General features: G+C 35.2%; 2 protein-coding genes and 1 pseudogene across 2 annotated transcripts; 2 read left to right on the top strand and 1 right to left on the bottom strand.

The window, feature by feature from the left end:
- Window positions 1-3,222: 3,222 nt before the first annotated feature.
- Window positions 3,223-5,534, bottom strand: LOC113750351 (annotated as a pseudogene).
- A 1,088-nt stretch (window positions 5,535-6,622) lies between these two features.
- Window positions 6,623-9,781, top strand: LOC113750350. The gene is made up of 4 exons (XM_027294341.1): window positions 6,623-7,136; window positions 7,470-7,529; window positions 8,955-9,065; window positions 9,540-9,781. Exons 1-4 carry the CDS (start codon window positions 6,623-6,625, stop codon window positions 9,779-9,781), a joined length of 927 nt encoding a protein of 308 aa, XP_027150142.1.
- Window positions 9,782-14,316: 4,535 nt separating this feature from the next.
- On the top strand, window positions 14,317-18,684 carry LOC113750349. The gene is made up of 6 exons (XM_027294340.1): window positions 14,317-14,641; window positions 15,115-15,642; window positions 16,050-16,199; window positions 16,781-16,891; window positions 17,173-17,621; window positions 18,025-18,684. Exons 1-6 carry the CDS (start codon window positions 14,317-14,319, stop codon window positions 18,682-18,684), a joined length of 2,223 nt encoding a protein of 740 aa, XP_027150141.1.
- Window positions 18,685-27,161: the final 8,477 nt, after the last annotated feature.

Genomic DNA, 27,161 nt, shown 5'->3' with positions numbered 1-27,161 from the left:
TACCTCACTCCATTCTTTTTCCTTATGAACCTGTGTTTAAATTGCCTCCTCGTATTTTTGGATGTGTGTGTTTTGTTCATCAGCTTGCTCCCGGGATGGATAAATTACATTCTCGTGCTATTAAATGTATTTTCTTAGGATATGCACGAGCGCAAAAAGGGTATAGATGTTACAGTCCAGTTTTAAATCGATTTTTTACTTGTGCTGATGTTACTTTCTTTGAATCCACTCCGTATTTTATCAAACAAAGTATGTCTTGTGAGTTAGACCAGTGTCCCTTTTTTCCTCTCCTGTTTTACCAGTCCCTTCCCCTTTATTACCTGAGTTATCTAGTCCACCAGATTCCATAGCTCGATTATCTCATCCTCATCTTCAAGTTTACTCTCGTCGTTCCATGGTTGAAAAAGTTCCTGATATGCCACGCACTTCACCAATTAACTCTCAATCTTCCAATCCAGATATGACGCCCTCATCTGAGTTAGATCTTCCTATTGCTTTACGCAAAGGTAAGAGACATTGTACTTCCCATCCTATTTCTAATTTTATTTCTTATTCTCGTCTCTCTATGTCATATTCTTCTTTTGTTGCTTCCCTTGATTCTATCTCCATTCCTAAGTCTATTACCTATGCTCTTAATCATCCTGGTTAGAGATTAGCTATGCAAGAAGAGATGTCTGCTTTGGAACAAAATGGTACTTGGGATCTTGTCCCTCGTCCTTCAGGTAAGCCTGTTGTTGGTTGTAAATGGGTGTACACTATAAAAGTGCAGCCTAATGGTTCTATTGATAGATTGAAGGCTCGGCTGGTAGCTAGAGGATTTACTCAGGTGTATGGAGTAGATTACTTAGAAATTTTTTCTCCTGTTGCAAAGATTACCTCTGTTCGTCTTCTTATCTCTTTGGCAGCAACTTATAATTGGCCATTGCATCAGTTGGATGTGAAAAATGCATTTCTGCATGGAGATTTGAAAGAAGAGGTATATATGGAACAACCTCCTGGATTTGTTGTTCAGGGGGAGAATCCGCGGTTGGTTTGTCGTTTGAAAAAATCCTTATATGGATTGAAACAGTCTCCGAGGGCTTGGTTTGGCCGGTTTAGTAGTGTTGTCATGGAGTTCGGTCTGACAAGATGTGGAGTAGATCACTCTGTATTTTATCGGTATTCTAATGCTGGTAAAATTTTATTAGTTATTTATATGGATGACATTGTGATTACAGGTGATGATGTTGTGGGGATCCAGAAACTTAAATCCAATCTGCAGGCAAACTTTCAGACAAAGGATTTAGGTCATCTACAGTATTTTCTGGGTATTGAGGTAGCTCGGTCTAAATATGGGATTTATTTATGTCAAAGAAAATATGTACTCGATATGTTGAGTGAAGTTGGGATGTTAGGTTGTCGACCTGTGGATACTCCTATGGATCCCAATGTGAAATTAGCAGGAGATCAAGGTGCATTACTTGATGATCCTAAGCAATATCGAAGACTTATGGGTAAATTAAATTATCTCACTGTAACGAGACCTGACATTTCGTTTGCAGTGAGTGTTGTGAGTCAATTTCTTGATACCCCTCGTACTAGTCATTGGGATGCTGTTATACGGATTCTCAGGTATCTTAAGAGTGCTCCTGGAAAAGGGTTGCTGTATCAAAATCATGGACACACTGATATTGAAGGATATAGTGATGCAGATTGGGCTGGTTCTGCCTCAGATCGAAGATCGACTACAGGATATTGTGTGTTTGTTGGTGGTAATTTAGTGTCGTGGAAGAGTAAGAAGCAAACAGTTGTATCCAGATCAAGTGCAGAATCTGAATACCGCGCTATGGCTCACACTGTGTGTGAGTTGGTTTGGTTGAAGAGCATGTTACTGGAACTTGGGTTTGAGCATAAACAGCCTATGAATTTAGTGTGTGATAATCAGGCGGCTGTTCATATTGCGTCTAATCCAGTGTTTCATGAAAAGACAAAACATATTGAAGTTGATTGTCATTTCATTCGAGAGAAATTGCTTGACGGGGTCATCAAGACATCTCATGTACCGTCTGTAGATCAATTGACTGATGTGTTTACCAAGAGTTTAGAGGGCTCTAGGGTGAAATACATTTGTAACAAGTTGGGTGCTTATGATATATATGCTCCAACTTGAGGGGGAGTGTCAAGAGAATATAAGTATTCTTGTAGATAATAAATTAGTAAGGGTTTTCTTGTAAATAGTTTGTTAGGTTTGTACTCCTATAAATACTAGTTGGTCACTCATAATACTGTGACTAGATGTTTTCCTCCCAAAATACCTGTTGTCAATAGCAAATCCCTAACAAGGACAAACTTGAAAGATTCTCTTGTGCACAAACTAAAAGATTCTCTTCCCTAACAAGTAGAAAGAACTTGCAGTAGCTTCCAAACTTTCCAATGAAATGAGAACCTTCAGTCATGACCACGAATACCCCATCAATCTTCAGCTGGTTCACCTGTGCACAAAGTTTGTTGGGATCATTAGATCATCCTAGCTAGCAATAAAATTCCATAAAAGCCACAATGTAAGTAAGTGCATATATTACCAAATGACAAGGCCAAGCAATTGGTGCACCAAGTGCATCTTGAATTGTTTGTTGCAAATCATACGGTCTAATCAATTGGTCACTTGGACTCATTGCAACTTGTATCTGTATTTCATACTAGTTTGGTCCAAGAGCTTGTCCCCCGACCTCATCCAATGTGGTTCCGAAGATGAGCAAATGACTTTTTTCCGGTTGTGTGGTTCATCTTCTTTTCCCCTCTAGCTTTCTTGTTCCTCTCACTTAGTTTCTAAATTTCAAAATCATAACCAAGATTACAGCATTGAATAAACACAATTTTATTAAGAATGTTGTAGCTGATTTGTACCTTCGCTTCTTCACTTTTCCAATAAGTCCAAAATTTTATCCATTGCTCTTCCTGAACCCTTACATCCTTTTGAAACCGAGCTTCAGCATTTGGCACAGTAGGATCAAAATATGTAGCCTTTAAATCTGCCTTCCAGCTTCTCCATTTTTTGCCAATAGATCTTAAGGTCCAAGCTTCCAGTCCCATAGGCAAAACAAACCTTTTCTGAAACATAATTAGGAAAAAGAAAATTAACATAAATTCACAATAAATTTTTTATAAAGTATACATAATACAAAAGCCACCATTACCTTTTATGAAAAAATTCATTAATGTGTGAAAAGCATAAGGAACCACTTACAAAAGCTAATCTTCAGTGTAGTTTGTATGTCTCTCGCATATCTTAGTCCACTTCTTGAACCCATTGACAGAGCATTGTGCAGTAAAGATTGCTGCTGCTGCTAAGAGAGACGGGGGGAACCTAAGCATTTCATACTCGAAGAGGCACAGCTTAACGATAAAGAAGGACAGAAGCTCCAACTAGTCATAAGAAGATTATTGTCAGTTATTAGGCAGATCAAGATAGTGCAAAAAATTCACATACACTAAATACGAAACAATACCTTTTTATTAGATTGAGCAGCTTTAAGAAAGCGCCTCATGAAGACATAAGGAGTAGGCACTAAAAGATTAAACTGCAAGGTATTGATCATTAAGCTCTCCTGCAGCAAGTCACAGTTCAATTTTAGTTATATGACAAAGGAAACCTTCATATATCAAAGATCAACTCATAGACAATAGATGTCATAACAAATCTACTATCTCAAGCATGTCATTTCTGGAGTAAGCCCTGTCAGAAATCAATATGAGGTCTTCAACGACAGGAACAGAGACTTCTTCATACTTACAAGCCAGAAGCATTGCTGTCACTCCAACAAGTTGAAGTTTCTTGCGTACCACAGAGACTGTTTTTAAGAACCTATCTATTAGATTGAAAGTTAAATACAAGGTCTCATCCATCAGTTCAAACTTGTAATGCACATGTACATTCAGAACTACAGTGTTAGCCGCAACCTTTTTCTTACTTCTGACAGTTCAGAATTTGTAGGAATGCCAAAGTAATGTGAAATTATTTCTTTACCTCTATCAGCCAATCAATAAGAATGCCCCCCTCATCCTCTCATTGATGTCAAATTGCCGTGCCATGTAGTTAGATGGGACACAGCTAGATATCTACATGCGAATAATGAAATAAAACTGAAATAAAGATAAGAGTCTGTCGGCAAATGAGGGATCAAATATCTGCAAATCTTTTTTTTTTTGGGGCAAAAGGCGCAAGACTTTACTGTCACTTCTTTCAAACACTACCATATATCACAATTAAGAACTGGTTGTTACTTTTTTTTTTTCCTCTTAAGCAGGAATTAAAAGAAATCTGTAAAGACAACAGTGCTCAATTCGAGTAGCAGTTAGCAAAGATGCTTCAGTTTTTTTTTTTGAGGTAAAGACCCCTTTTATTTTATTGCCCGTAACACAAACCTACAAATTGAGCATAGGCCGGTCACACAGACAGTCCTTTAATAAGTCTAAGAGAAGGAAAACCTAGTTTGTCCATCCTGACTGCCTCTCTAGCTAGCTGTGGAAGGGTGTATGCTTGGTCATAAACCCTAATCGGGTCATACGGATGCAAGAGACTCAATGATGCTTCTATTAAATCAAGTGCATTAATTCAAATTGAATAAACTAGGTTCTCTCTTTCACTGGCCTATCAACATGTATCCTTGTAAGACTCTTTCACATGAAATATCTGGTGACATGAGATTTATCTGTAATCACTTTTCTAAGATTCACCAGTTTCTCGGTTATCTACTTGACATTTTATCAAACAGGTTATGGGCAACAAATCCGTAACAAAATAGTCGCACGAATCAAGTAGACAACCGAGAGGAATAAAGCTGAACAACAAATGCACTCAAATCATATACTATTACTACATCCATTTCAATCTCAAACAGATGGGACTAATTATAAATGTAATCAATTTAGGGCAAACTTTAAAACTTAACCCTCACAATTCAACACAATACAGTACACAGTTTCAAGAATAGCTAATAATGTCCAATAAAATCTCAAGAAAAAAAGGGAACAACTTGAAGAATGGAAAACTTCTTTACGGTGACATTTAGCAAAAGCATTATCTAATTGCTCACAAAAAAAAAAAAAATTACCATGCAATTACATACCTTCAATGGAAAAGTAAGGAAAGTTTGTTTGCAGGGAGATTTGGCAAAAAAAAACTTCAAGTGTTTTGGCGTTCGAGATAATTTGCAGAGGATAGTTTGTTGCGGAGAGAGTGTTTCTTGTGAGAGAGATAAGAAGAAGCAAAATTTGACTAAGTGTTTTGGCCGGCAAAATGAAAGTTTTAAGCAAATGAATCTTCCGCCAATTCACTACGATGTTGTTTTGTGCCTTTCCTTCTTTTTTTGGTATATCTCATATTTTCTCAAGTATCATAATAGGTAGTCTAAAGGCAAATTATTATTCTTATATCAGATAAAATAAAAAAAAATTAATGTATACATTATTGAGTTGATAATAAGTGTCATAATAAAAGTACTATAATAACACAAACCAACAAGTGTCCTTGTAGGCATATCAAGAAAAGCCATTTTTGTTGTAGTGCGTATAGAGCTAATTCCCTTTAAGCTATCGCAGGAAGTGAGATAGTGAGCAAGGTAGAGACGCATGTGGAGACTGTGACCAAAGAAGATGTGCTTAGATTTCTGAGAAGCAGAAAAAATATGGACAGTGGAAAGAATTAATCATTTTGTGCTTTTCTGGTATATTAATTTATAATACTTTATATAGCTTTATGTTAATGTTCTCTTTCGTAGTTGATTTGGGTAGATTGGAAAGTTTTGGTTTGAATCTTCGCTGCACTGGATTCATAACCCTGTGATCTTGGTTTCTCGTACTAAATCATATTGTAGCCGATGCTTTTCAAACATGGTTTTAAAAATTACAGATTAGAAGCTAATTATCAGCTCTGACATTGTAGTGATCTTTGCCTCCTACACTTTTCAGTACCCAAAAAACAAAAAAAGAAAACAAAATAGAACTCTTCACTTCCTAGGCTATATATGTATGTATGTATGTATCACATAAATCTTGTGCATTATTAGTGTGGTGAATAAAATAAAAAATTTTCAAAATCTTCTTTAGACCAGCTACTCTATAGTCAACAAATTAGGTTAGATCAATCCGAACTCGACCTGTCCACTCAATTCAGAAAATTCAAACTACACAAATCTCTAAGCATCTAGCGTTGGAGAAATATGGGCTCAGCCCTGATTAAGCCGGCCTACCAATCATTTTAGTTATAAGTATTCAAACCTTATTTTTGTATAAGTTTTTAAGAGTAATAAAATAGTGTGCTAGTATTTGTATTACTTTTTAGGGAGTTTCATATCCGCGGTGAAATTTAGGGCTTCTTGTATTTGCAACAAATCCTTAATGAATGCTAGTATAATTAGAAATCTGATGGTTAAACTTAGAAGTTATGCTGTGTTATGAAGGTTTAAAAACAATGACAATAATAAGAATAACAAACTATTTTGGACTTTATTAGTTAGTACTATTATTGATGGAAACTGTATGATAAGAGAATGTATTGATAATATTTAATTTGATAAGATCACTATTTTTTTTTTCAATTAAGAGTCCCTTCTGAATTCCTCCGAATCTGCTAGCAGCCAAAATGGTAGAATTATACGATCAGCAAAAGGATAAAGCTGAGTCAACCAATCAGCCTAAACTATACAGAGCTGCAATGGAAGGGAATTGGAAAGACGCTAAAGCCATCTTTGATATTGACAGAAAGGCCAAGACAAGAAAAATCTCCAACCTGGGCATGAGTACTGCCCTTCATGTGGCGGCGAGCTGTGGCCAGTCAGAGTTTGTGGTGGAAATGGTCAAGAAACTAAGTAAGAAGCAGCTTGAAGACAGAGACACACATGGCTGCACTGCTCTTCATCACGTGGCCTTAGCTGCAAATGTGGGGGCTGCCAAAGCAATGGTGGAGAAGAACTCAGATTTGCCTCACCTTGGGGAAACCTATAACCCATTTGCTGCTAAATGGCGACATCCCTCAGACGACAAGAAAATGGTGGATTATCTCCACCAAGTTACTGAGGACAAAGAACCTTGTTATCCCTTCACGGGTTATTCATCTGCTGATCTCATTGTGGCAATCATTTCTTCGGGGTCCTATGGTAAGCCCATATAGGATAGATTCCATTCCATCGAACATTTTCTTTACTTTTCTTTAGATCTAAAAAAAAAGTCTATATATAAGTACAATTTACTGAACAGAATAAATAAATAAAGGAACAACAACAGGACGTGAAGCTTATGAAATCAACACAAAATATTAGTAAGAAGCTTATGTGAGGAACAAAGACATAAATTCATGGACAAAATTCTTAACAAACTTTCAAATTTGATGAGGGAAAAAACATAAATTTCTAAAACTTGGGTTTGGGGGTGGTTGCTCTCAATATCCCCACTTCCTTCCTTGCCTCTGAAATAATAAGGACCTTTTGCAGATACAGCTTTGAGTACGCTCAAGAGATATCCTGCATTAGCTCTTGAAACAAATAATGAAAGTAAGTCCATACTTCGTGTACTTGCAATGCAGCCTTTAGCATTTCGGAATGGACATAAACTTTCTTTATGGAAATCATTGATCTATGGGTGTAAGTACTCTCTCAAGAAAAAAAAAAAGTAGATAAACTCTCTTACAGCCTCTTCCTGAGATTTTCTGGTTTGTATATGATATATTCTAGAAATTTTTTTTCTTTATTTAACTTTGACAAATATCTACTTGAATCTGCGTTTAGTTAAAGTAATTAGACATTCTATTTGAAATGCAATAAGTATTTCGAAGACGGAAAAAGAATTACCTTTGCCTCTCTAGATTCCAAGGTAATGGAATTTAGCAAATGTATAAATGTGAAGTGGAAAATCAATACCTTACTGATATCTTGCTACTAATTAACAACTCTTCTTTAATGGAGCCAAGTTATGGACTTAGGTCCAATTTTATTTTTGTGTGCTTGAAAACTATTATTAATTAAGTTAAAAAAATTTCTCCCCCAAGTGGGATGCCTAATGGGAAACACAAAATAATAAAGCTGTTTACCCATCTATCAAATATAGTACTTCTACCTCTCAGATGGCTCGAATTTATCAGTACTGACTATCACTTTTCTAAGATTCACCAGTTTCTCGGTTATCTACTTGACATTTTATCGAACAGGTTATGGGCAACAAATCCGTAACAAAATAGTCGCACGAATCAAGTAGACAACCGAGAGGAATAAAGCTGAACAACAAATGCACTCAAATCATAAACTATTACTACATCCATTTCAATCTCAAACAGATGGGACTAATTCTAAATGTAATCAATTTATGGCAAACTTTAAAACTTAACCCTCACAATTCAACACAATACAGTACACAGTTTCAAGAATAGCTAATAATGTCCAATAAAATCTCAAGAAAAAAAGGGAACAACTTGAAGAATGGAAAACTTCTTTACGGTGACATTTAGCAAAAGCATTATCTAATTGCTCACAAAATAAAAAAAAATTACCATGCAATTACATACCTTCAATGGGAAAATAAGGAAAGTTTGTTTGCAGGGAGATTTGGCAAAAAAAAACTCCAAGTGTTTTGGCGTTCGAGATAATTTGCAGAGGATAGTTTGTTGCGGAGAGAGTGTTTCTTGTGAGAGAGATAAGAAGAAGCAAAAAAGAAGCAAAATCTAATTCCAAAACTTAACCCTGCAACACTCAAGAGCGCCTAACAATGTCACATGAGTTGAAGTACTCGAGCATGTACAAAAGGAATGCCCACTTTTTCTTTTATTTTCTTTAGGGTTAATTTAACATACCTCCTCTGAGGTTTTTGACAATTACAGAAAGCTCCCCTCAAGTTCTAAACTCCACTGCTATGGAGTACGATCTTGATTTATTTTATCAGTTCCCAATTTGTGTGATGTTATTCTAATTTTCCATTGCTTTTAGTGGTGCAAGTTGATGCGGAGGAAACAAAACACAAAAACTTCCATTCACCTGCAGATGTTGCTAAAAGCACAGCAATTTCATTCTTCGTATTTCTGAGCAAGTTCAGTAAAGGTATTAAAGTTTTGTGTCTGCTTTATCTTTTTTTATAACTTTAATTTGTTTTGGGGGAAAATAATGAAACAGTAAATGATATTAGTTCTTTTGCCACTAAGTTGGTTTTCCAAACAACTTTTTACTTTTCCAACATGTTATCTCACTTAAAGTACATCAAGAAAAAATACTACACCATTATTCTGTAAGTAAGGTTTCCAACTATACTTCATTTCAATGCAAACGTAAATCTTTTGCATACTTACCTGGCTTGTCTTTCTACTTGACGCACGAATAAGGGAGCTGTCGGAAATAAAGAACTTAGACTTGTAGATTTTGTCTGCGAGGAGATAGAAGAGAAAGATATCAATTTTGTTCAGGAATACTTCTTCCCCAATGACAATACCCCTATCTTACACTTAGCCATAGAGCATGGAGTTTTTCAACTTGTACAAGAGTGTTTAAATCGTTTTCTTGATCTAATTTGGTATGCAGACAAACATACCGAACGGTTGTTATTGCATGCAGCTATTGAGCATCGTCGTCGAGTGGAGATATTCAATCTCATGGTTGCTTTGATCGGAAAAAACACAAAGGCCCATGCCCATTTAAACGTTGAAGGGGCAAATAATTGCCTTCATTTGGGAGCAAAATTGGCTTCTATGCCTCGACTCCATTCTGTCCCTGGTCTTGCATTTCATATGCAGCGAGAATTGCAACGGTTTGACATTGAGTAGCAGCAGTGTTGATTAGACGTGCAAAGATGGCAATTATGTGAAGGAGAAATAAGAAATGAAAAAAAAAAGCATAAAGACATTGTAAATTAATTATTATATAATGATGAAAATGACTTTACACAAACTGGAATTAAAATAGTAATTGATATGGAAGAGGTCATAGATTCTGGAATAGAATCCTCAAGAAATGCCGATTTGTAAGTAAACAGGGAATGAGGATCAAGAACACAAAGGAAATATATTCCAAAGCTACCTTCTGTCCAAAGTCACAAATACTCTGACCAAATTGATGATGGAACTTGTTACATATTCTGAACATGAAGTGACCTGTTAACTGCTAGCGTAAAACAGCACTTAACATGGCAAAACGGTTTTACTAAAACCCGTCTAAAACGGCAGACCATCTCTCATCGCTCAATTTCTGAAGAGAGTTTTTGATTACTCTATCTGCCTGTATTCTATCACAAGGCTAGCCTGGAATCCATATGTTCACAAGGGAAGAATATTCATCCTTACAGCGTATTCTTAAACTAATCACTGCAGCTCCCGGTGGCTTGCTTGATAATCTGCCAAGTTTTTTGCATGGCCAGACAAAAGATAAAGGGTGAGAACCGAGAAATGAATGCAGCAATCACTCAATAGATTCTCTTAAAGCTAGTGTAGTATGCTGGTGATAAAGTTGCATTGCAGAAACCAGTCAATCCCAGAAAAGAGCAAATTAATGTACTTTTTTGTCCTATGTTTCTAAACTTTATTCCAGGCTTATCTAATGACGCCAATACAGGAGACATTCCTTAAGTAAATTAGAGACAATCATCACTTAAAATTAACTAAAAATTTAAACTTCTGAACCAAAATAATTTTTCTCTTACGATTGTGAACCAGGCTTCTCTTTGCTCCTTGGCAGTATTAGATTAATTTTCTTATATTATGCGGCTCATGTCACGGCGTCTTGATTGATAATCCACCAAAACTTCCGACCTGCCCAGAGGCCCCAGTTCAGAAGAAAAGGGTGAGAACTAGAAAAATGAACGTACCAGATTCCTAGACAATTCCTAAAGCTAGTACTATGCTTTTGCCCTATCCTGTGTCTCTTAAATTTCAATCCACGCTTAGTAAATTACTTTAATACTGAAGACTATCCTCATTTTGTTTAGAGACAATATAACTTAATCTTCGTACACCCAAATTATCTTTTTTTTGTAACTCTATGTCGCAAAAAACATTCAAATAAAATTCTTTATAGATCTACACCTTAATCAATCTATCCTACCCATTCTTAAGTTCCTAGTGTATATGGAATTACTTCATTGTCTAGTACTAAATCAATGAGTAGGCAAAAGATAATTAAGCTAATAAGAACAGCTTTCATCATGTTGGAATAATTCATCATCTCAGATGCTGACCAATCCTTTCATCCATAAACATCAAAATACTAAAAGAAGAAACAAACAGAACATCCCCTGCCATGATTATGTGGTGACCAGACAAAATTAAAAGCTCTTTTTGTTTTTGGAATACTCTTTTTATCAGCAAAATCTAATTCCAAAACTTAACCCTGCAACACTCAAGAGATCATTCCCAACAATGTCACATGAGTTGAAGTACTTTTGATTCGAGCATGTACAAAAGGAATGCCCCTTTTTCTTTTATTTTCTTTAGGGTTAATTTAACATACCTCCTCTGAGGTTTTTGACAATTACAGAAAGCTCCCCTCAAGTTCTAAAAATTACACCTACCTCCCTTATTTTCACTATTAGGTAACATTTTAGGCCCAAAAGACTATACTTTTTCTCAAAATTCCTATGATGCCCTTGAGTTATAATTGATAACAAAAATGTAAAGGAAAAAATGGTTCACAATCTGTATTTCATTTATCTTTACTTACTATCACTATTACTTATCCATCAATATTCAAATCACCATTAAATAAACACTTATCTTTGTTTTAATATCCCTCTTTTATCTAAAAATTACTGATGCAGACCATTGTATCAAGTATAAACGCTACATCAGATACCAAAAAGCTTACTAACGATCTCATATCAATATCAGATTTTACTTAATAAACAACAATATTCATCAATATTTCTAAATTTCAATTCCATAGCTGCCACTTTTCTAATACAAAACAATCTAAGCCATCACTACTAATATCAATATCCAATATACTCCATTGGCACATAGTTTGAAATCAATCAAGTTCTCTCTGTAGGAATAACATTAATAATTGTAAATCAAAAATAGAAACACAATGCAGTTATAAATATATACCAAGAACACCTTTTTTCATGACAACCATAACAATATAATCTATACTAATTAGTTCCTATTCCACTTCCTATCCTTAATTTTAATTTTTTTTTATCACTGTCACTATCTCATTTCCATCTAATTTGGTAATGAAATTAGCACTCAATTTGTCATTTGACAATTTCAATTTGCTAATGCATATCAAAAATTGGAAACAAAAATGGGTGCAAGGAAACCATTTAATAATAATGGAAAATCGAGAATTGGAAATAGATACCAAGATATGTATGTATTGGTGGTTTGGTGTGTATGGTGATTTTATTAGTGGCGATAATACATAATTGGTTGATAATAATAAATAAATGCATTTAAAAGGAAAATGTATGTAGGAGAAAAAGAATAGATAGTTAAATGGGAAAAACTATAGTTTAAATTATTAGTTGATAATAGATGAGAGAGATTAATATTTGGTAGAATTTTTCAATGAGTTGACAATTATTGAAGGGCATTGTTATCTTTTTATCACACCAAGAGAGGTTTCCATAATTATATAAATCTAAAGGAGCTTAATGAAATTATCAAAAACCTCAGGGGAGGTTTCTGAAATTATCCCTTTTTTAATCTATAAATTTTTCTAAACGTGAAACTTGATTATCATGAGTAAATAGAAGAAAGGCTGACCAAAGAGAACAAAAATCATAATTTATCGGGATGGACGATCACGTGAAGATTTTAATAATATGATTAAACGTGGCAGGAAATAGTGTTTTGTGGTTTTATTAGAGTATTATAAACCAAAGCTCCATAATTTATTCATTCAGCTTACCTGACGTTGTATTTGAGTAACAGAAAATTTTCTTTGAAATGGGAAAAAAAAAAGTAGGAGAAGACCAAGCCAAAGAACAATAAACAAAATACAAGAATGAGACGCGCAAAGGTTGACAATAGTTCACTAGATGAATTTTGAAGCATCTAAAATTTAAAACAGCAAATAAGAGGGGGTATGACATGATTAGATGAAAGATCAAAGCAGTTACTCTCTTTCATTCGAATTGGATACTCTCTGTACGCTAGCCTGAATCATTTCTCGATGCGTCTATTTCAAATCATATGCTTCCAGATATATAGGAGGAATTTGTCGGACAGAAAAGGAATACATTTTATTGCACATAGGATAGGCAAAAGTTGGAGGAATGTTGGCATAAGATATATAGAAAATGTGATATTAGTTAAAATTCGTCATTTTGAGAAAAAAGAATACCTATCCAAATTGCATTGCACAAATACGTTTAAGAGGAAGTTTTCTCGGGCATATTAAGGAATTTTTGTTCTGTCCTATGCTCCTAAATTTTATTTCACAGATAAGAAGCAACTTTTTTTCACGGATACAGTTATTCAATTACGTTAATACTGGCGACTATCCTCAACTAGACTAGAGACAATTATTACATAAATTAAGAACAAATCTAATCTTGTACACCAAAATAATCTTTTTATTACTTGAGATTTTTTTTAATTATATCGCGGAAGATATTTAAATGAAATCACGAATAATAATTCTATACATCTAAATATATTTGACGCCACCTAGGAAACTGATAAGAACAGTTTTATTCTAGTTCAAATAATTCATCATTTTAGACGTTCCTAAATCCTTTTTATTCAATAACATCAAAACCACAAATTGAAAAGAAAGAAGAAAGGTTGCACGTGATTTATTATCTAATGCATAAGAAATTAATCGATTAATTACCGAATACTAAATCCCTTGCGATTCTCTCTTTTGTGCCAATTGTAACAAGAAATCTCACTTGCAAGTTGGCAAAAGACAAACAAGCAGACAAGAAAAGTTCTTATCATGTTACAATAGCACATCTTCTGTGATGTTCGGCAAGCATTTTCATCCATTAACATCGAAATACTAAGAAAGGAAAGAAAGAGAAAGGGTACCCTGCCATGATTTTAGAGGGACCAGACAAAATTAAAAGCACGGTACTTCAATATTCGTCACCGCTGGAGAGTACTTTTGTGTTTTTGGAATTCTCGTATCAGTAAACTCTAATGCTTTAAAACTTAACCCCGCAACACTCAAGAGATCATTCCTTAACAATGTCACAATGGAAGTTTTTTGAGCACGTAACACGAGGAATGCCTGCCTTTTTTAAGCTATAAATTAGTTTAAACATGAACCTCGATTATCATAAAATATAAGCAAAGGCTGAAAGAACTGAATATATCGGCCTACTACTGTGATGGCTCAGCATGATATCGAGGCTGGTAAGATGCAGAGCATGGAAGAGATGCTAAAAATTAAGAGCGGAAAAAATATTGAGAGTGGTGAGACATCAAGCAAGGCAGAGAAGTCTGCTGAGAGGGTGACCAAGGAAGAGCTGCATAAAACTATGAGTGGAAAAAATATCACGGATAGTGCATTAGCGAGCAAGGTAGAGACACCTTCTGAGTCTGTGACCAAGGAAGCGGTGGATAAAATTAGAAGAGGAAAAAATATCGCGGGTAGTGAGATAACGCGCAAGGTAGAGTCACCTGCTGAGCCTATGACCGAGGAAGATGTGTTTAGGTTTCTGAGAGACAGAAACAAGGACGATGGTAAGAATTAATCATTTTGTGCTTTTTTGGTATATAAATGCAAAGCTTAATTGATTTATATCACATTGTATAGCTTTATGTCAAAGTTCTATTTCGTAGTTAATTTGGATGATTGGAAAGTTTTGGTTTGAGTCTGTGCGTCACTGGATTTATATCACATTGTACTATTAGTTTCTCGTACTAAATTATGTTGTAGCCGATGCTTTTCAAACATGGTTCAAAAAATTACAGATTAGAAGCTAATGGACCGGTATAGTTAGCTGGTATAATTAGAAATCTTATGGTTAAACTTAGAAGTTATGCCGTGTTATGAAAGTAAAAAAAATGACAGTAATAAGAATAACAAACTATATTGGACTATATTAGTACTATTATTGATGGAAACTGTATGATAAGAGAATGTATTGATAATATTGATCACTAATTTTTTTAAATTACGAGTCCCTTCTGAATTCCTCCGAATCTGTTAGCAGCCAAAGTGGTAGAATTGTACGGTCGGCAAAAGGATGAAGCTGGGTCAACCAATCACCCTAAACTATACAGAGCCGCAATGGAAGGGAATTGGAAAGCCGCTAAAGCCATCTTTGATAACGACAGAAAGGCCAAGACAAGAAAAATCTCCAACCTTGGCATGACTGCCCTACATGTGGCGGCGAGCTGCGGCCAGTCAAAGTTTGTGGTGGAGTTGGTGAAGACCCTATCTGAGGAGCAGCTTGAAGACAGAGACACACTTGGCTGCACTGCTCTTCATCACGTGGCCTTAGCTGCAGATGTGGGGGCTGCCAAAGCAATGGTGGAGCAGAACTCAGATTTGCCTAACCTTGGGGACCCCTATCTCCTTACTCCCCTCTACTATGCTGCTAAATGGCGACATCCATCAGACGGCAAGAAAATGGTGGATTATCTCCACCAAGTTACTGAGGACAAAGAACCTTGTCTTCCCTTCACGGGTTATTCATCTGCTGATCTCATTGTGGCAATCATTTCTTCGGGGTCCTATGGTAAGCCCATATAGGATAAATTCCATTCCATCGAACGTTTTCTTTACTTTTCTTAAGATCTAAAAAAAAAAAGTCTATCTATAAGTACAATTTACTGAACAAAATAAATAAATAAATAAAGGAGCAACAACAGGACCTGAAGATTATGAAATCAACGCAAAATATTGGTAAGAAGCTTATGTGAGGGACAAAAGACGTAAATTCATGGACAAAATTCTTAAAAACTTTCAAATTTGAAGACGGAAAAAACATTATAAATTTCTAAAACTTGGATTTGGTGGTGGTTGCCCTCTATATCCCCACTTCCTTCCTTGCCTCTGAAATAATAAGGACCTTTTGCAAAAATTGATATCTAAATTAAGTTCTTGTAAACCAACTTTGCTAATGATAATAGGTTTCTTTTGCAGATACAGCTTTGCGTACGCTCAAGAAATATCCTCGATTAGCTTTTCAACGAAATCATGAAAAAATGTCCATACTTCGTGTACTTGCAATGCAGCCTTTAGCATTTCGGAATGGACATAAACTTTCTTTATGGAAATCATTGATCTATACATGTAAGTACTCTCTCAAAAAAAAAAAAAAAAACTCTCTTACAGCCTCATCCTGAGATTTTCTTATTTGTATATTATATATTCTAGAAAAAAATTTTCTTTATTTAACTTTGACAAACAAATATCTACTTGAATCTGCCTTTATTTAAAGTAATTAGACTTTCTGTTTGAAATGTAATAAGTATTTCGAAGACGAAAAAAGACTTACCTTTGCCTCTCTAGATTCCAAGGTAATGGAATTTAGCAAATGTATAAATGCGAAGTGAAAACCAATACCTTACTGATATCTTGCTACTAATTAACAACTCTTCAATAACGGAGCCAAGTTATGGACTTTAGGTCCAATTTTATTTTTGTGTGCTTGAAAACTATTATTAATTAAGTAAAAAAAATTCTCCCCCAAGTGGGATGCCTAATGGGAAGCACAAAATAAAGATGTTTTCCCCCAAGTGGGACTTCTGCCTCTCAGATGACTCGAATTTATTAGTACTGACTATCAACTGCACTGCTATGGAGTACGATCTTGATTTATTTTATCAGTTCCCAATTTGTGTGATGTTATTCTAATTTTCCATTGCTTTTAGTGGTGCAAGTTGATGCGGAGGAAACAAAACACAAAAACTTCCATTCACCTGCAGATGTTGCTAAAAGCACAGCAGTTTCATTCTTCCTATTTCTGAGCAAGTTCAGTAAAGGTATTAAAGTTTTGGGTCTGCTTTATCTTTGTTTATAACTTTAATTTGTTTTGGGGGAAAATAATGAAACAGTAAATGATATTAGTTCTTTTACCACTAAGTTGGTTTTCCAAACAATTTTTCACTTTTCCAACATGTTATCGCACTCAAAGTACATCAAGAAAAAATACTACACCATTATTCTGTAAGTAAGGTTTCGAAATAAGGGAGCTGTCCGAAATAAAGAATGCAAACGTAAATCTTGTGGATACTGACTTGTCTTGTCTTTCTGTTTGCCGCAGGAGTAAGGGAGTTGTCCGAAATAAAGAAAGGGCACCTGCATGCACTTAGACTTGTAGATTTTGTCTGCGAGGAGATAGAAGAGAAAAGATACAATTCTGTTCAGGAATACTTCTTCCCCAATGACAATACCCCAATCTTACACTTAGCCACAGAGCACGGAGTTTTTCGACTTGTACAAGAGTGTCTAAATCGTTTTCCTGATCTAATTTGGTATGCAGACCAAACTACCAAACGGTTGTTATTGCATGAAGCTATTGAGCATCGTCGAGTGGAGATATTCAATCTCATGGTTACTTTGATCGGAAAAAACACAAAGGCCTATGCCCATTTAAACGATGAAGGGGAAAATAATTGCCTTCATTTGGCAGCAAAATTGGCTCCTATGCCTCAACTCCATTCTGTCCCCGGTCCTGCATTTCAGATGCAGCGAGAATTGCAATGGTTTGAGGTACACAATGCAATGTTGTAGTAATTTCGGATTACTTTCTCATCCACGTAAGTTTTTTACTTAACCAACCCCGGCCGTTTGAAGCACACATCATACTTTTGGATTTTTCTTTATTCTATTTTTGGTGTTACGGCTAACATTACACCATATTTTAGGATGATAGTTGTCCAAATGAGGACTAGTAAGTATAAATTAAATGGAAAATTATCACTTTAAAATATATAGTGGAATAGAAATGAAAACCAGATAGTGTAACAGTGTACCCAAATTAATGCCTTTTGTAGATCCTTAATTTTCTCATTTTGCGTTATGATGGTTGTTTCACTATAAATTAATTTCCCTAGTATTAGCAAATGAAGTTGACGCTTAAACCTAGATTAATCCCCTAATTCACTGTATGCAGGCAGTGGAAGCAATAGTCTATTACGAGTTAAGGACAAAAAAGAACTCGGATGAAAAAACACCTGGAGAATTATTCTTCGATGAGCACAAAGATTTGCTGAAGGATGCAAAGGAATGGATGAAGGATACATCAAACTCGTGCATGGTCGTAGCTACTCTGGTCGCAACAGTAGCATTTGCTGCTATGATCACCGTACCCGGTGGCAATGATAGTGAGACCGGCATGCCAATACTGGCGAGGAAAAGACTTTTCGCTGCATTTTCCATAGCAAACGCATTATCCATGATATGCTCTGCAGTTTCTCTGCTTAGGTTCCTTTCGATTCAAACCTCGCGAAATACAGTAGAAGATTTTCTGGAGGCACTTCCCAAGACTTTGGTCAATGGTCTAATTTTCCTGTCTATTGCTGTAGTCACAATGATGATATCGTTCGGCACGGCAATTGGACTGTCACTTGAATCAAGGCTTAACTGGGCTTACATTCCCATCACCATCGTGGCCTGTTTCCCTGCCATCATCTTCATCAGGTTGCATCTTCCTTTGCTTTTACGAACAGTGTTATTCCGCTATGGGCCTGGCATTTTTGCGGAGCAAAGGAATGGCAAGCTTTGGTGTCTCAGGAAAATTGGCTATCGTCTACTGGCAGAAGACATGGCTTGACCTCCTCCCACAATATGCTCCTACCTAATTTACCATAGCTTGACTTTTTCAAGGATTGTTTGCATGAGATTTTTTTTTTCCTTTTACGCTTGAAATTTTAATTTCACCATGTGAGTTTCTTGTTTACGTGCATGTTTCTTGTTCAGCGTCAATAAGCAAACCTAGTCCAATTTTTTTACTACCAAGTCGAGTCCTGTCAGATGATTACGCAAAGCTTCTTTCCCTGCCTCAAGTGCGGTCGCTTTCTGGACGAGCAGACTAAGGCAAGGAGTCCCAGACAATGCGCTAACAATGCTTTTCCGAACCTTCCTTCCTGCCTATCTAAACTCATGTTTGTGATTCCTTGAAAATAAACATGATTGCTGAACATCATCTTACAATAGCTCATCTTCTAAGATGTTCTGCACTAGTTTCATCCATTAACATCAAACTTCCACCCAAAAAAAAAACCCATTAACATCAAATTCTAGTAAAAAAGAAAGGACAGAGAATGAAAGAAAGAAAGAAAGAAAAAAGCTGCCCTACCGTGAATTTATAGGGACAAGACAAAATTAAAAGCACAGTACTTCAATATTCGTCAAGATTGGAAAGTACTTTTTATTTTTGGAAAGCTCTTATTTGTAAAATGTAAGAATTAATTTTACTTCGTCTAGAGTTTGGTGTATTATTACAAACGCAATTGTATTTATGGACTAAATATACACGAGTAAAATCTGTGATTACAACAAAATTATATAAGAATACACCATATTATATAAAAGATATCATAACTGAACAATTACACTAAAATTTCAACCGCACCTGTTCTTGGTCTGAAAGATATGATGGTGAGCGAAGCAAGATGCTTGCTGCTCAAAGGGGAAAAAAATATTGCAGGTGATGAGGTGGCGAACACTCAGAGATGCCTAAACTGCAGTATAATATTAAGGCTAACACAGTTTTGGTTTTGTAGTTTGTTCCATTTCTTTAAATCTTTTGGTCAAACCACCACCACCACATGCACAGCATGTGGCCTCTGTGTAAATTAGGAGGCTTAAACCGCGGTAGAAAAAACATTGTGCATGCCCAGGTAAAATATAAACCACGAAGCTATATGTGCTTTTGACGTTAAGTATGCAGCAGTGTTGATTAGAGCTGAAAAGATGGCAATTATGTGAAGGAGAAATAAGAAATGAAAAAAAAAAAACGTAAAGACACTGTAACTTAATTATTATATAATGATGAAAATGACTTTACACAAACTGGAACTACAATAGTAATTGATATGGAAGAGGTCATAGATTCCGGAATAGAATCCTCAAGAAATGTCAATTTGTATGTATACCGGGAATGAGGGCCAAAATCACAAAGGAAATATATTCCAAAGCTACCTTCTGGCCAAATTCACAAAATACTATAACCAAATGGTCTGAACATGAAGTGACCATTTTAAGTGCTAGCGTAAAACAGCACTTAACATGGTAAAACGGTTTTACTAAAACCCGTCTAAAACGGCAGAAAATTTGACAGGGTCATATATCTCATAACTTCATAACAAGTCTCACAATTATAACTTGTATTTGATTCAGATAATTGGCAAAAACAGTTAGCTTCTCGAAAAGTTCAATGCATATAACATATCAAAAATATATATATAGTTTGAGGTGTAACGTACATTTTGTTGCTAGGGAGTAAATTTTAACTTACCCAGAAAAAAAGTTTGTGAGTTGGAAAGACCCTTTGTGAGTTGGAAAAACCATTATTTATGCCCGGTTTAGTATAAGTAAATTATGGATATAACCTTTCATCATATATGTGCAAGAAATTTTACACAATAATACAAAATATTATTTAACGAAGTCACAATGCTTGAGAACAATAAAAGGTCATCCTTCACCTAAACAGAGTTCTAAAGTACTATCGTGACTACAGTATCAAAGAAAATGGAATTTCAACACATAACTGATTTCCCTTTCATTCATGTTCAAGACTATCTCTCATCTCTTAATTTCTGAAGAGAGTTTTTATAACTCTATCTGCCTGTATTCTATCGCAAGGCTAACTTGGAATTAGAGGTGTCAAAATGGGTGATTTGGACGGGTTTAGATTGGTTAAAATGGGTAATGGGTCTGAGTGAGTCAACACATTTATACCCATTTAATTAGATGGATATAAATGGGTAAGTTAAAAAATGAATTGAGTAACCCAATTGCCTATTTATAACCCATTTATTTTAACTTTTTGTAAACTCATTTAAATTTATTTTTGCAAACTAAGTTATCAATTTATATCACCCTTTGCACCCATCATTAGTTTTAAATATTTACTTATAATGTTCAATAAGCCTAATTACCAATTTTTTTCCATCCGTACTCTATGTCACAAAATTATATATTATTTAATAATTGAACAATAATAATATAAAATTTTGAACTAACTACGATAAAAGTTAACAAAAAAACTTAATCCAAAAATTTTGAACCTCTAACATTTTTTTCGAGTGTAAATTTAAAATTTCGTTTTGGAAAGATAGGAAAAGAGACTAAAACTTGTCATAAATTAGTAATGCTAAAAAATGAGTAAGTTAACAAACTAAAAGAAAATAAAATGATAAGATAAAACCAACAAATAATAATAATAATAATGAAACAAAAAGTAGTTAACATCATGACAAAAAGAAAAATTTGAAAAAAAAAAAAAAAGGGTGGAGAAAGAGAGGAGGCTTGGGGGAAGATAATTGTAAATGAGTTAATTGGATTTGATGGATTACCTATTTATTAAAAAATCCGTTTAATAAATGTGTATTATTGAATAACCCATTTATACCCATATACAAAAATTTAAGATAGTCATACCTATTTATTCATGGACGAATATAAATAAATTTAATTAAATAAGTTTGTTTGTCACCTATACTTGAAATTCATATGTTCGACAAGGGAAGAATATTCATCCTTGCAGCGTGCTTCAGTCTGCTGCTTACAGTCGCACCTTTTCCTCTGTCGACGGGTGCCATCACAATCAAATATCACCAAGTAATCACGTTCAGCCATTTCCGGGAGGCATTTCCACAATAACTACTATAAAAATACATACAATAGATCCTCCCTAAATTCTCAAACTATAAGCTACCGAATGGCTAAAATTTACAACTAAAGCTCTAACGCAATAGACCACCAAACATTGTGCATAGAGTAACATTATCCTAAAAAGAGCAATTAATTGTCATTAAAATTTTGCCCTTAAAGAGTAACATTGTCCATAGACTAGTAATTTTGGGACATTGCATTACATTAGCATTGCTAGCCGTGCGTTATTTCTAACGATTACAGTGATTTACAGGCCAGCAGAAAAGTATGCTTTATTAAAGTTCTGTGCTTATTTCCACTGTTCGGATCAGGTGATTTTCACCTTTCCCCTTTGCAGTATCAGATTATTTTTCTTAAACTAATCACTGCGGATCCCGGTGGCTTGCTTGATAATCCACCAGGCTTTTTACGTGCCCAGACAAAAGATAAAGGGTGAGAACTGAGAAATGAATGCAGCAATCACTCAATAGATTCTCTTAAAGCTAGTGTAGTATGCTGGTGATAATGTTGCATTGCGGAAACCAGTCAATCCCAGAAAAGAGCAAATTAATGTACTTTTTTCTCCTATGTTTCTAAACTTTATTCCAGGCTTATGTAATGACGCCAATACAGGAGACATTCCTTAAGTAAATTAGAGACAATCATCACTTAAATTAACTACAAATTTAATCTTCTGTAACCAAAATAATTTTTCTTTTACGATTGTGAACCAGGCTTCTCTTTGCTCCTTGGCAGTATTAGATTAATTTTCTTATATTATGCGGCTCATGTCATGGTATCTTGATTGATAATCCACCAAAACTTCCTACCTGCCCAGAGGCCCCAGTTCAGAAGAAAAGGGTGAGAACTGGAAAAATGACTGTACCAGATTCCTAGACAATTCCTAAAGCTAGTACTACGCTTTTGTCCTATCCTGTGTCTTTTAAATTTCAATCCACGCTTAGTAAATTACTTTAATACTGGATACTATCCTCAATTTGTTTAGAGACAATCTAACTTAATCTTCGTACACCCAAATTATCTTTTTTGTAAGGGATAATTTCAGAAACCTCCCCTGCGATTTCTAACAATTTCACTAATTTCCCCTGAAATTTGAAAAGTTACACATACCTCCCTTGTCATTTAAAATGACAATTTTACCCTTAAATATTTTAATGAAATTCTCTTATTTGCTATGCTTATATAAAAGTCACAAAGTACCTTTTACCACCATGAGTTAAAATTCCTTCAAACTCACACAAGTCTGTATGAATTAACTCCAGAAGTTGAGAATTTCTTTCAACACTTTTAGAAGGTTGCTTTGTGATTTTTGTCTTGCTACAAGATTCACATTTTTCAAAATCATTGTTTAATCTTGGAATCAAACCAAGACTGCTTAGATTTTTCACATACTTACTATTTATATGACATAATCGTGCATGCCAAATATTCATAGAGGAAAGCATATAGACAGAACTAGGAGAAGCCTTATTGATAACATTCAACTTGAACATGCCATCACATGCATATCCTTTACCAACAAAAGCACCATTCTTCATAATCACATAGCTATCAGACTCAATAATTTGTTTGAAGCCAGTCATATTGAGAAGAAATCCCAAAACTAAATTTTTCCTCATCTCAGGCGTATGAAGCACATCTTTAAGAAGAAGTGTTCGACCAGAAGTAAAGTTTAGTTCAACCTTACCAAAACCCAAAACTTTGATAGTATGAGAGTCACCAAGCATCACTTGCTTATCTTTCTCGACGGGTGTGTAGTTTTTGAAGCAAGTGCGATCAAAGCATACATGTTTTGAAGCACCCGTGTCTATCCACCAACCATCAAAACCCCCAAGCATGTTAACCTCCATGATCATAGCCACATAAGCTTCTTCAGTAACATTGGCCTGTGGTACAGACCCACGTTTCCGGTATTTGCATGTTCTAGCAAAATGTCCTTGCTTTCCACACACATAACAACCATCATTTAGAAAAGAGACTGATTTAAAAGGGGGCTTTTGATTTTTGCCTTTCTGATGGAAGTTATTTCTATACTGGTTTGAGTGTTGATGCTTATGCCCATGCTTGATGTTCTTTTTCTTTGGTTTCAGATGGGCATTATTTTTTGAATTCTTCTCATTGGACATGTTGTCATTGGAAGTAATGAAATTTACCTTGGTAGCACCATTTTCATTACCATTTTGTCCACTTTTGGCATATTGATTTATTGCTTCTTCTTCAATCCTTAGACGAGTGATGAGACTTTCTAATGAAAACTCCTTTTGCTTGTGTCACAAACTCTTTTGGAATTCCTTCCAAGATGGTGGAAGTTTATCCACTATCGCAGCAACTTGAAGTTGTTCATCAATCTGAATTCCTTCGGATCTTAACTCATGTACAATCATTTGAAGTTCATGAGTTTGGGCCACCACAGATTTTCCATCCACCATTTGAAATTTGAAGTAGCGGCTTGCGGCATATTTCTTTGCGCCTGCTTCTTCAGTGTCATATTTTTTCTGCAAAGCTCTCCAAATCTTTTTAGCTGTAGGATATGAATTCTCATAAAAATCATAAAATTCATCAGAAAGACAATTTAACAAGTAATTCTTGCAATGAAATTCATCGTCTTCCCATTTCTTGATTTTTTTCTTCAAGAACTTTCTTGTCCTCATCACTCATCTCAATTGTTGAAATTCTTTTGGGATTTTTCTCCGTTAGAATGTAAGCCACTTTTATCAAACTAAGATAGAAGACAACTTTTCCCTTCCATGGTTTGAAATGGACTCCATTAAAACGGAATGGCTTGTTCAAATCACTTGACTCTTTGATATGAACTTGCGAGTTGGTCTCCATTTGATATGAGTCAAATTGTTGTTCACCTGGAACAAAAAAAAAATAAAAACAGATATACAAAAAAAAAAAAAGATAATAACAATATATTAGTACTCAAGTGTGGAGAGTTTTGAGGCACGGGTATCTCGCTCTCTTTAAGGTGATTCAAGCCTCTGCGGAAGAATTAACTCCGGTGCAACAGGTTCTCTAGCTTGTCACTCCCAGAATATAACAGCCCAGCCACACTTGCTAACACTCTCTCTAAATTGCACAACTAGGAGAGTAAAGCTCTATAAACACCTTTTGTTTCTTGCCTTGCTATGAGATAGAAGATAGTGAATTTGTACTAAAAAGACATAAGTTGGTGTGGTGGAACTTTTCTATCTCAACTCTGCATATATATAGGTGAAGAAAAGTTAGACAAATATAACTTATGTTACTAATAAGACACCAAATAAATTCTGAAATTATTGGCCATTCAAAACACATTCAAAGTTATAGGTTACAAAAAACTTATTGTAATTAAAAAATCATAATTTCACATAATGATCTTTGAATAATACCCATTCAAATCCAAATTTGAATTGTAAGTTACAAAGCTTCAATGTAATTGAAAGGCCATAACTTCATACAATAAATATTTAGTAAAAACCATTCAAACACCTACAAATTTTAGAAAATTTATTTCCCTTGTAACATGCACATTTAATTGAGAATTCATTATTTTATTAAAATACTACAACATAGACTAAAAGGATAATTAACTGCAAATGAAGTGCATGCATAAACCTAGATTAATCTCGTAATTAACTGCATGCAGGCCGTGGAAGCAATAGTCTAGTTTGACTTAAGGACAAGAAAGAACTCGGAAGGACAAACTCCTTGAGAATTATTCTTGGAGAAGCATAAAGACTTATTAAAGGATGCAAAAATATATGGATGAAGGATACTTCCAACTCGTGCATGGTTGTAAGTTGTAACTGCTCTGGTCGCAACAATTGCGGCTGCTGCTATGATCACCGTACCCGGTGGCAATGAGAGTGAGACGGGCATGCCAGTCTTGGCGAGGAAAAGACTTTTTGCGGCATTTTTCATAGCAAACGCATTGGCCATGATATGCTCTGCAATTTCTCTGCTTATGTTCCTTTCGATGCAAACCTCGCGAAATACAGACCAACATTTTCTGAAGGCAATTGGACTGTCGCTTGAATCAAGGCTTATTTTGTTAGTTCGTCCTATATGCTAGAAGGGACGTATTCTATTGCAAGCACCTGTCACCGATTTTGTCTACCTTCTGTTTTTAGCGATGAAGATCTTCTTCTTCTATGCTATGCATAAATTTGTTTTCCTCTAATTAGAGACATGACAAGTGTTACCTCGGTCAAATTTATCGAATTACTGTGTAAAGAAATTTTTTTTTTTTTTAAGATTTTAGCTTGAGCACCAATTGTACGTGTATCTGTATTATGACAACTTGAATCTTCCACCATTTAGTAGTTTACCGCTGTAATCTATAGAAATTACCGTAAATTACGTGCAACTTCGATAACAGCGGTCAAACTAAAAGCCCTAATCACGCAACTCTTGAGTCCTCCAAACCCAGCTTGTCAGTGATGGCAAATTGGCTAGTTGTACCTTAATCAGGTATTCAGGATGAACTTCAGATTACAGCTTATATTCTACTAACTTGAACCTCTGTTAAGTTTTACTAACACATTTGGCCATCTTTTCTTATTTCATACTTGTAAACATAGAAAGATATTGTACTATTGACCAGAGGATATTTTTTAGGCATCCTCTTATGAGGGGATAATATGGATAATATCAAGATTTACCACGAAGTTGCAGATTATGTGGATTTAAAAACTCAATGCTCCTGTATGAAATCTTCATCTAGGGACTTCTTTTTGATTCGTCTCTTCTCATATCCAACTTGGACTTGGATTTGAATTCACTTCGCCTACTAGGTGGTGTTGGTTTACAGAGTATTGGGCAAAGGCCCAAAAGGGAAAATGTTAGGGATGCAACCTGAACAGTTAATGTATTCTGTCCATCTCAAGACAAAAGAAATTGGGAGTCGTGCATGGTGTGTATATAGCCGGTGGTTTGGTTTTATATACTTACCAGATCAATGACTGATGGACCTATTTGAGCGAAAGCCCTCAAAAGGCAATTTGCATGGCTGGTTTGTTACCTTTTGGGCCCACAACAGCAGGCAGCAATGAAGCACAATATATATATATATATAGGACAATGCTACAGTGCCATAGTTATGGCAACCATATTAGGGAAATCTATTATTATAAATTTCTATTACCTTTAGTGACAGATCAAGTTTTTTAGCGACTTTTTAAATATTATATTAAACTAATTAATATTAACTTTAGTAAGTTTTTAATTGACAGGGTGTCGAAGCCTGTGCAATAATAAAATTAAACCTAATTGCCAGTTAAAATGACCAAAACCCAATTTCAAGTACTGGAGCAGGGACTCTAGGTGTGCAATGGGTTACTTGATTCACCTTGTTCCCGAAGAGTTTGCTTAATCCGATATACCCGAATGGAATGGTTATTTCTTTTCACAAATAATTATGAACTA

The sequence above is a fragment of the Coffea eugenioides genome, chromosome 10 (genome assembly GCF_003713205.1).
Source record: "Coffea eugenioides isolate CCC68of chromosome 10, Ceug_1.0, whole genome shotgun sequence".
In the NCBI taxonomy this organism is placed as follows: domain Eukaryota; kingdom Viridiplantae; phylum Streptophyta; class Magnoliopsida; order Gentianales; family Rubiaceae; genus Coffea; species Coffea eugenioides.
Note: the sequence above shows the minus strand (reverse complement) of the source record. Positions and strands in the feature narration are given on the sequence as shown.

Excerpts from the sequence above, each read along its gene's own strand:
- LOC113750350 (XM_027294341.1), top strand. The coding sequence starts at position 6,623 with ATGGTAGAATTATACGATCAGCAAAAGGATAAAGCTGAGTCAACCAAT. Across the intron at positions 7,530-8,954 it reads TCTTGAAACAAATAATGAAA|TGGTGCAAGTTGATGCGGAG; the intron begins GTAAGTCCATAC and ends CATTGCTTTTAG. Across the intron at positions 9,066-9,539 it reads TCTGAGCAAGTTCAGTAAAG|ACAAACATACCGAACGGTTG; the intron begins GTATTAAAGTTT and ends TTTGGTATGCAG.
- LOC113750349 (XM_027294340.1), top strand. The coding sequence starts at position 14,317 with ATGCAGAGCATGGAAGAGATGCTAAAAATTAAGAGCGGAAAAAATATT. Across the intron at positions 14,642-15,114 it reads AGACAGAAACAAGGACGATG|CCAAAGTGGTAGAATTGTAC; the intron begins GTAAGAATTAAT and ends ATCTGTTAGCAG. Across the intron at positions 17,622-18,024 it reads GAGAATTGCAATGGTTTGAG|GCAGTGGAAGCAATAGTCTA; the intron begins GTACACAATGCA and ends CACTGTATGCAG.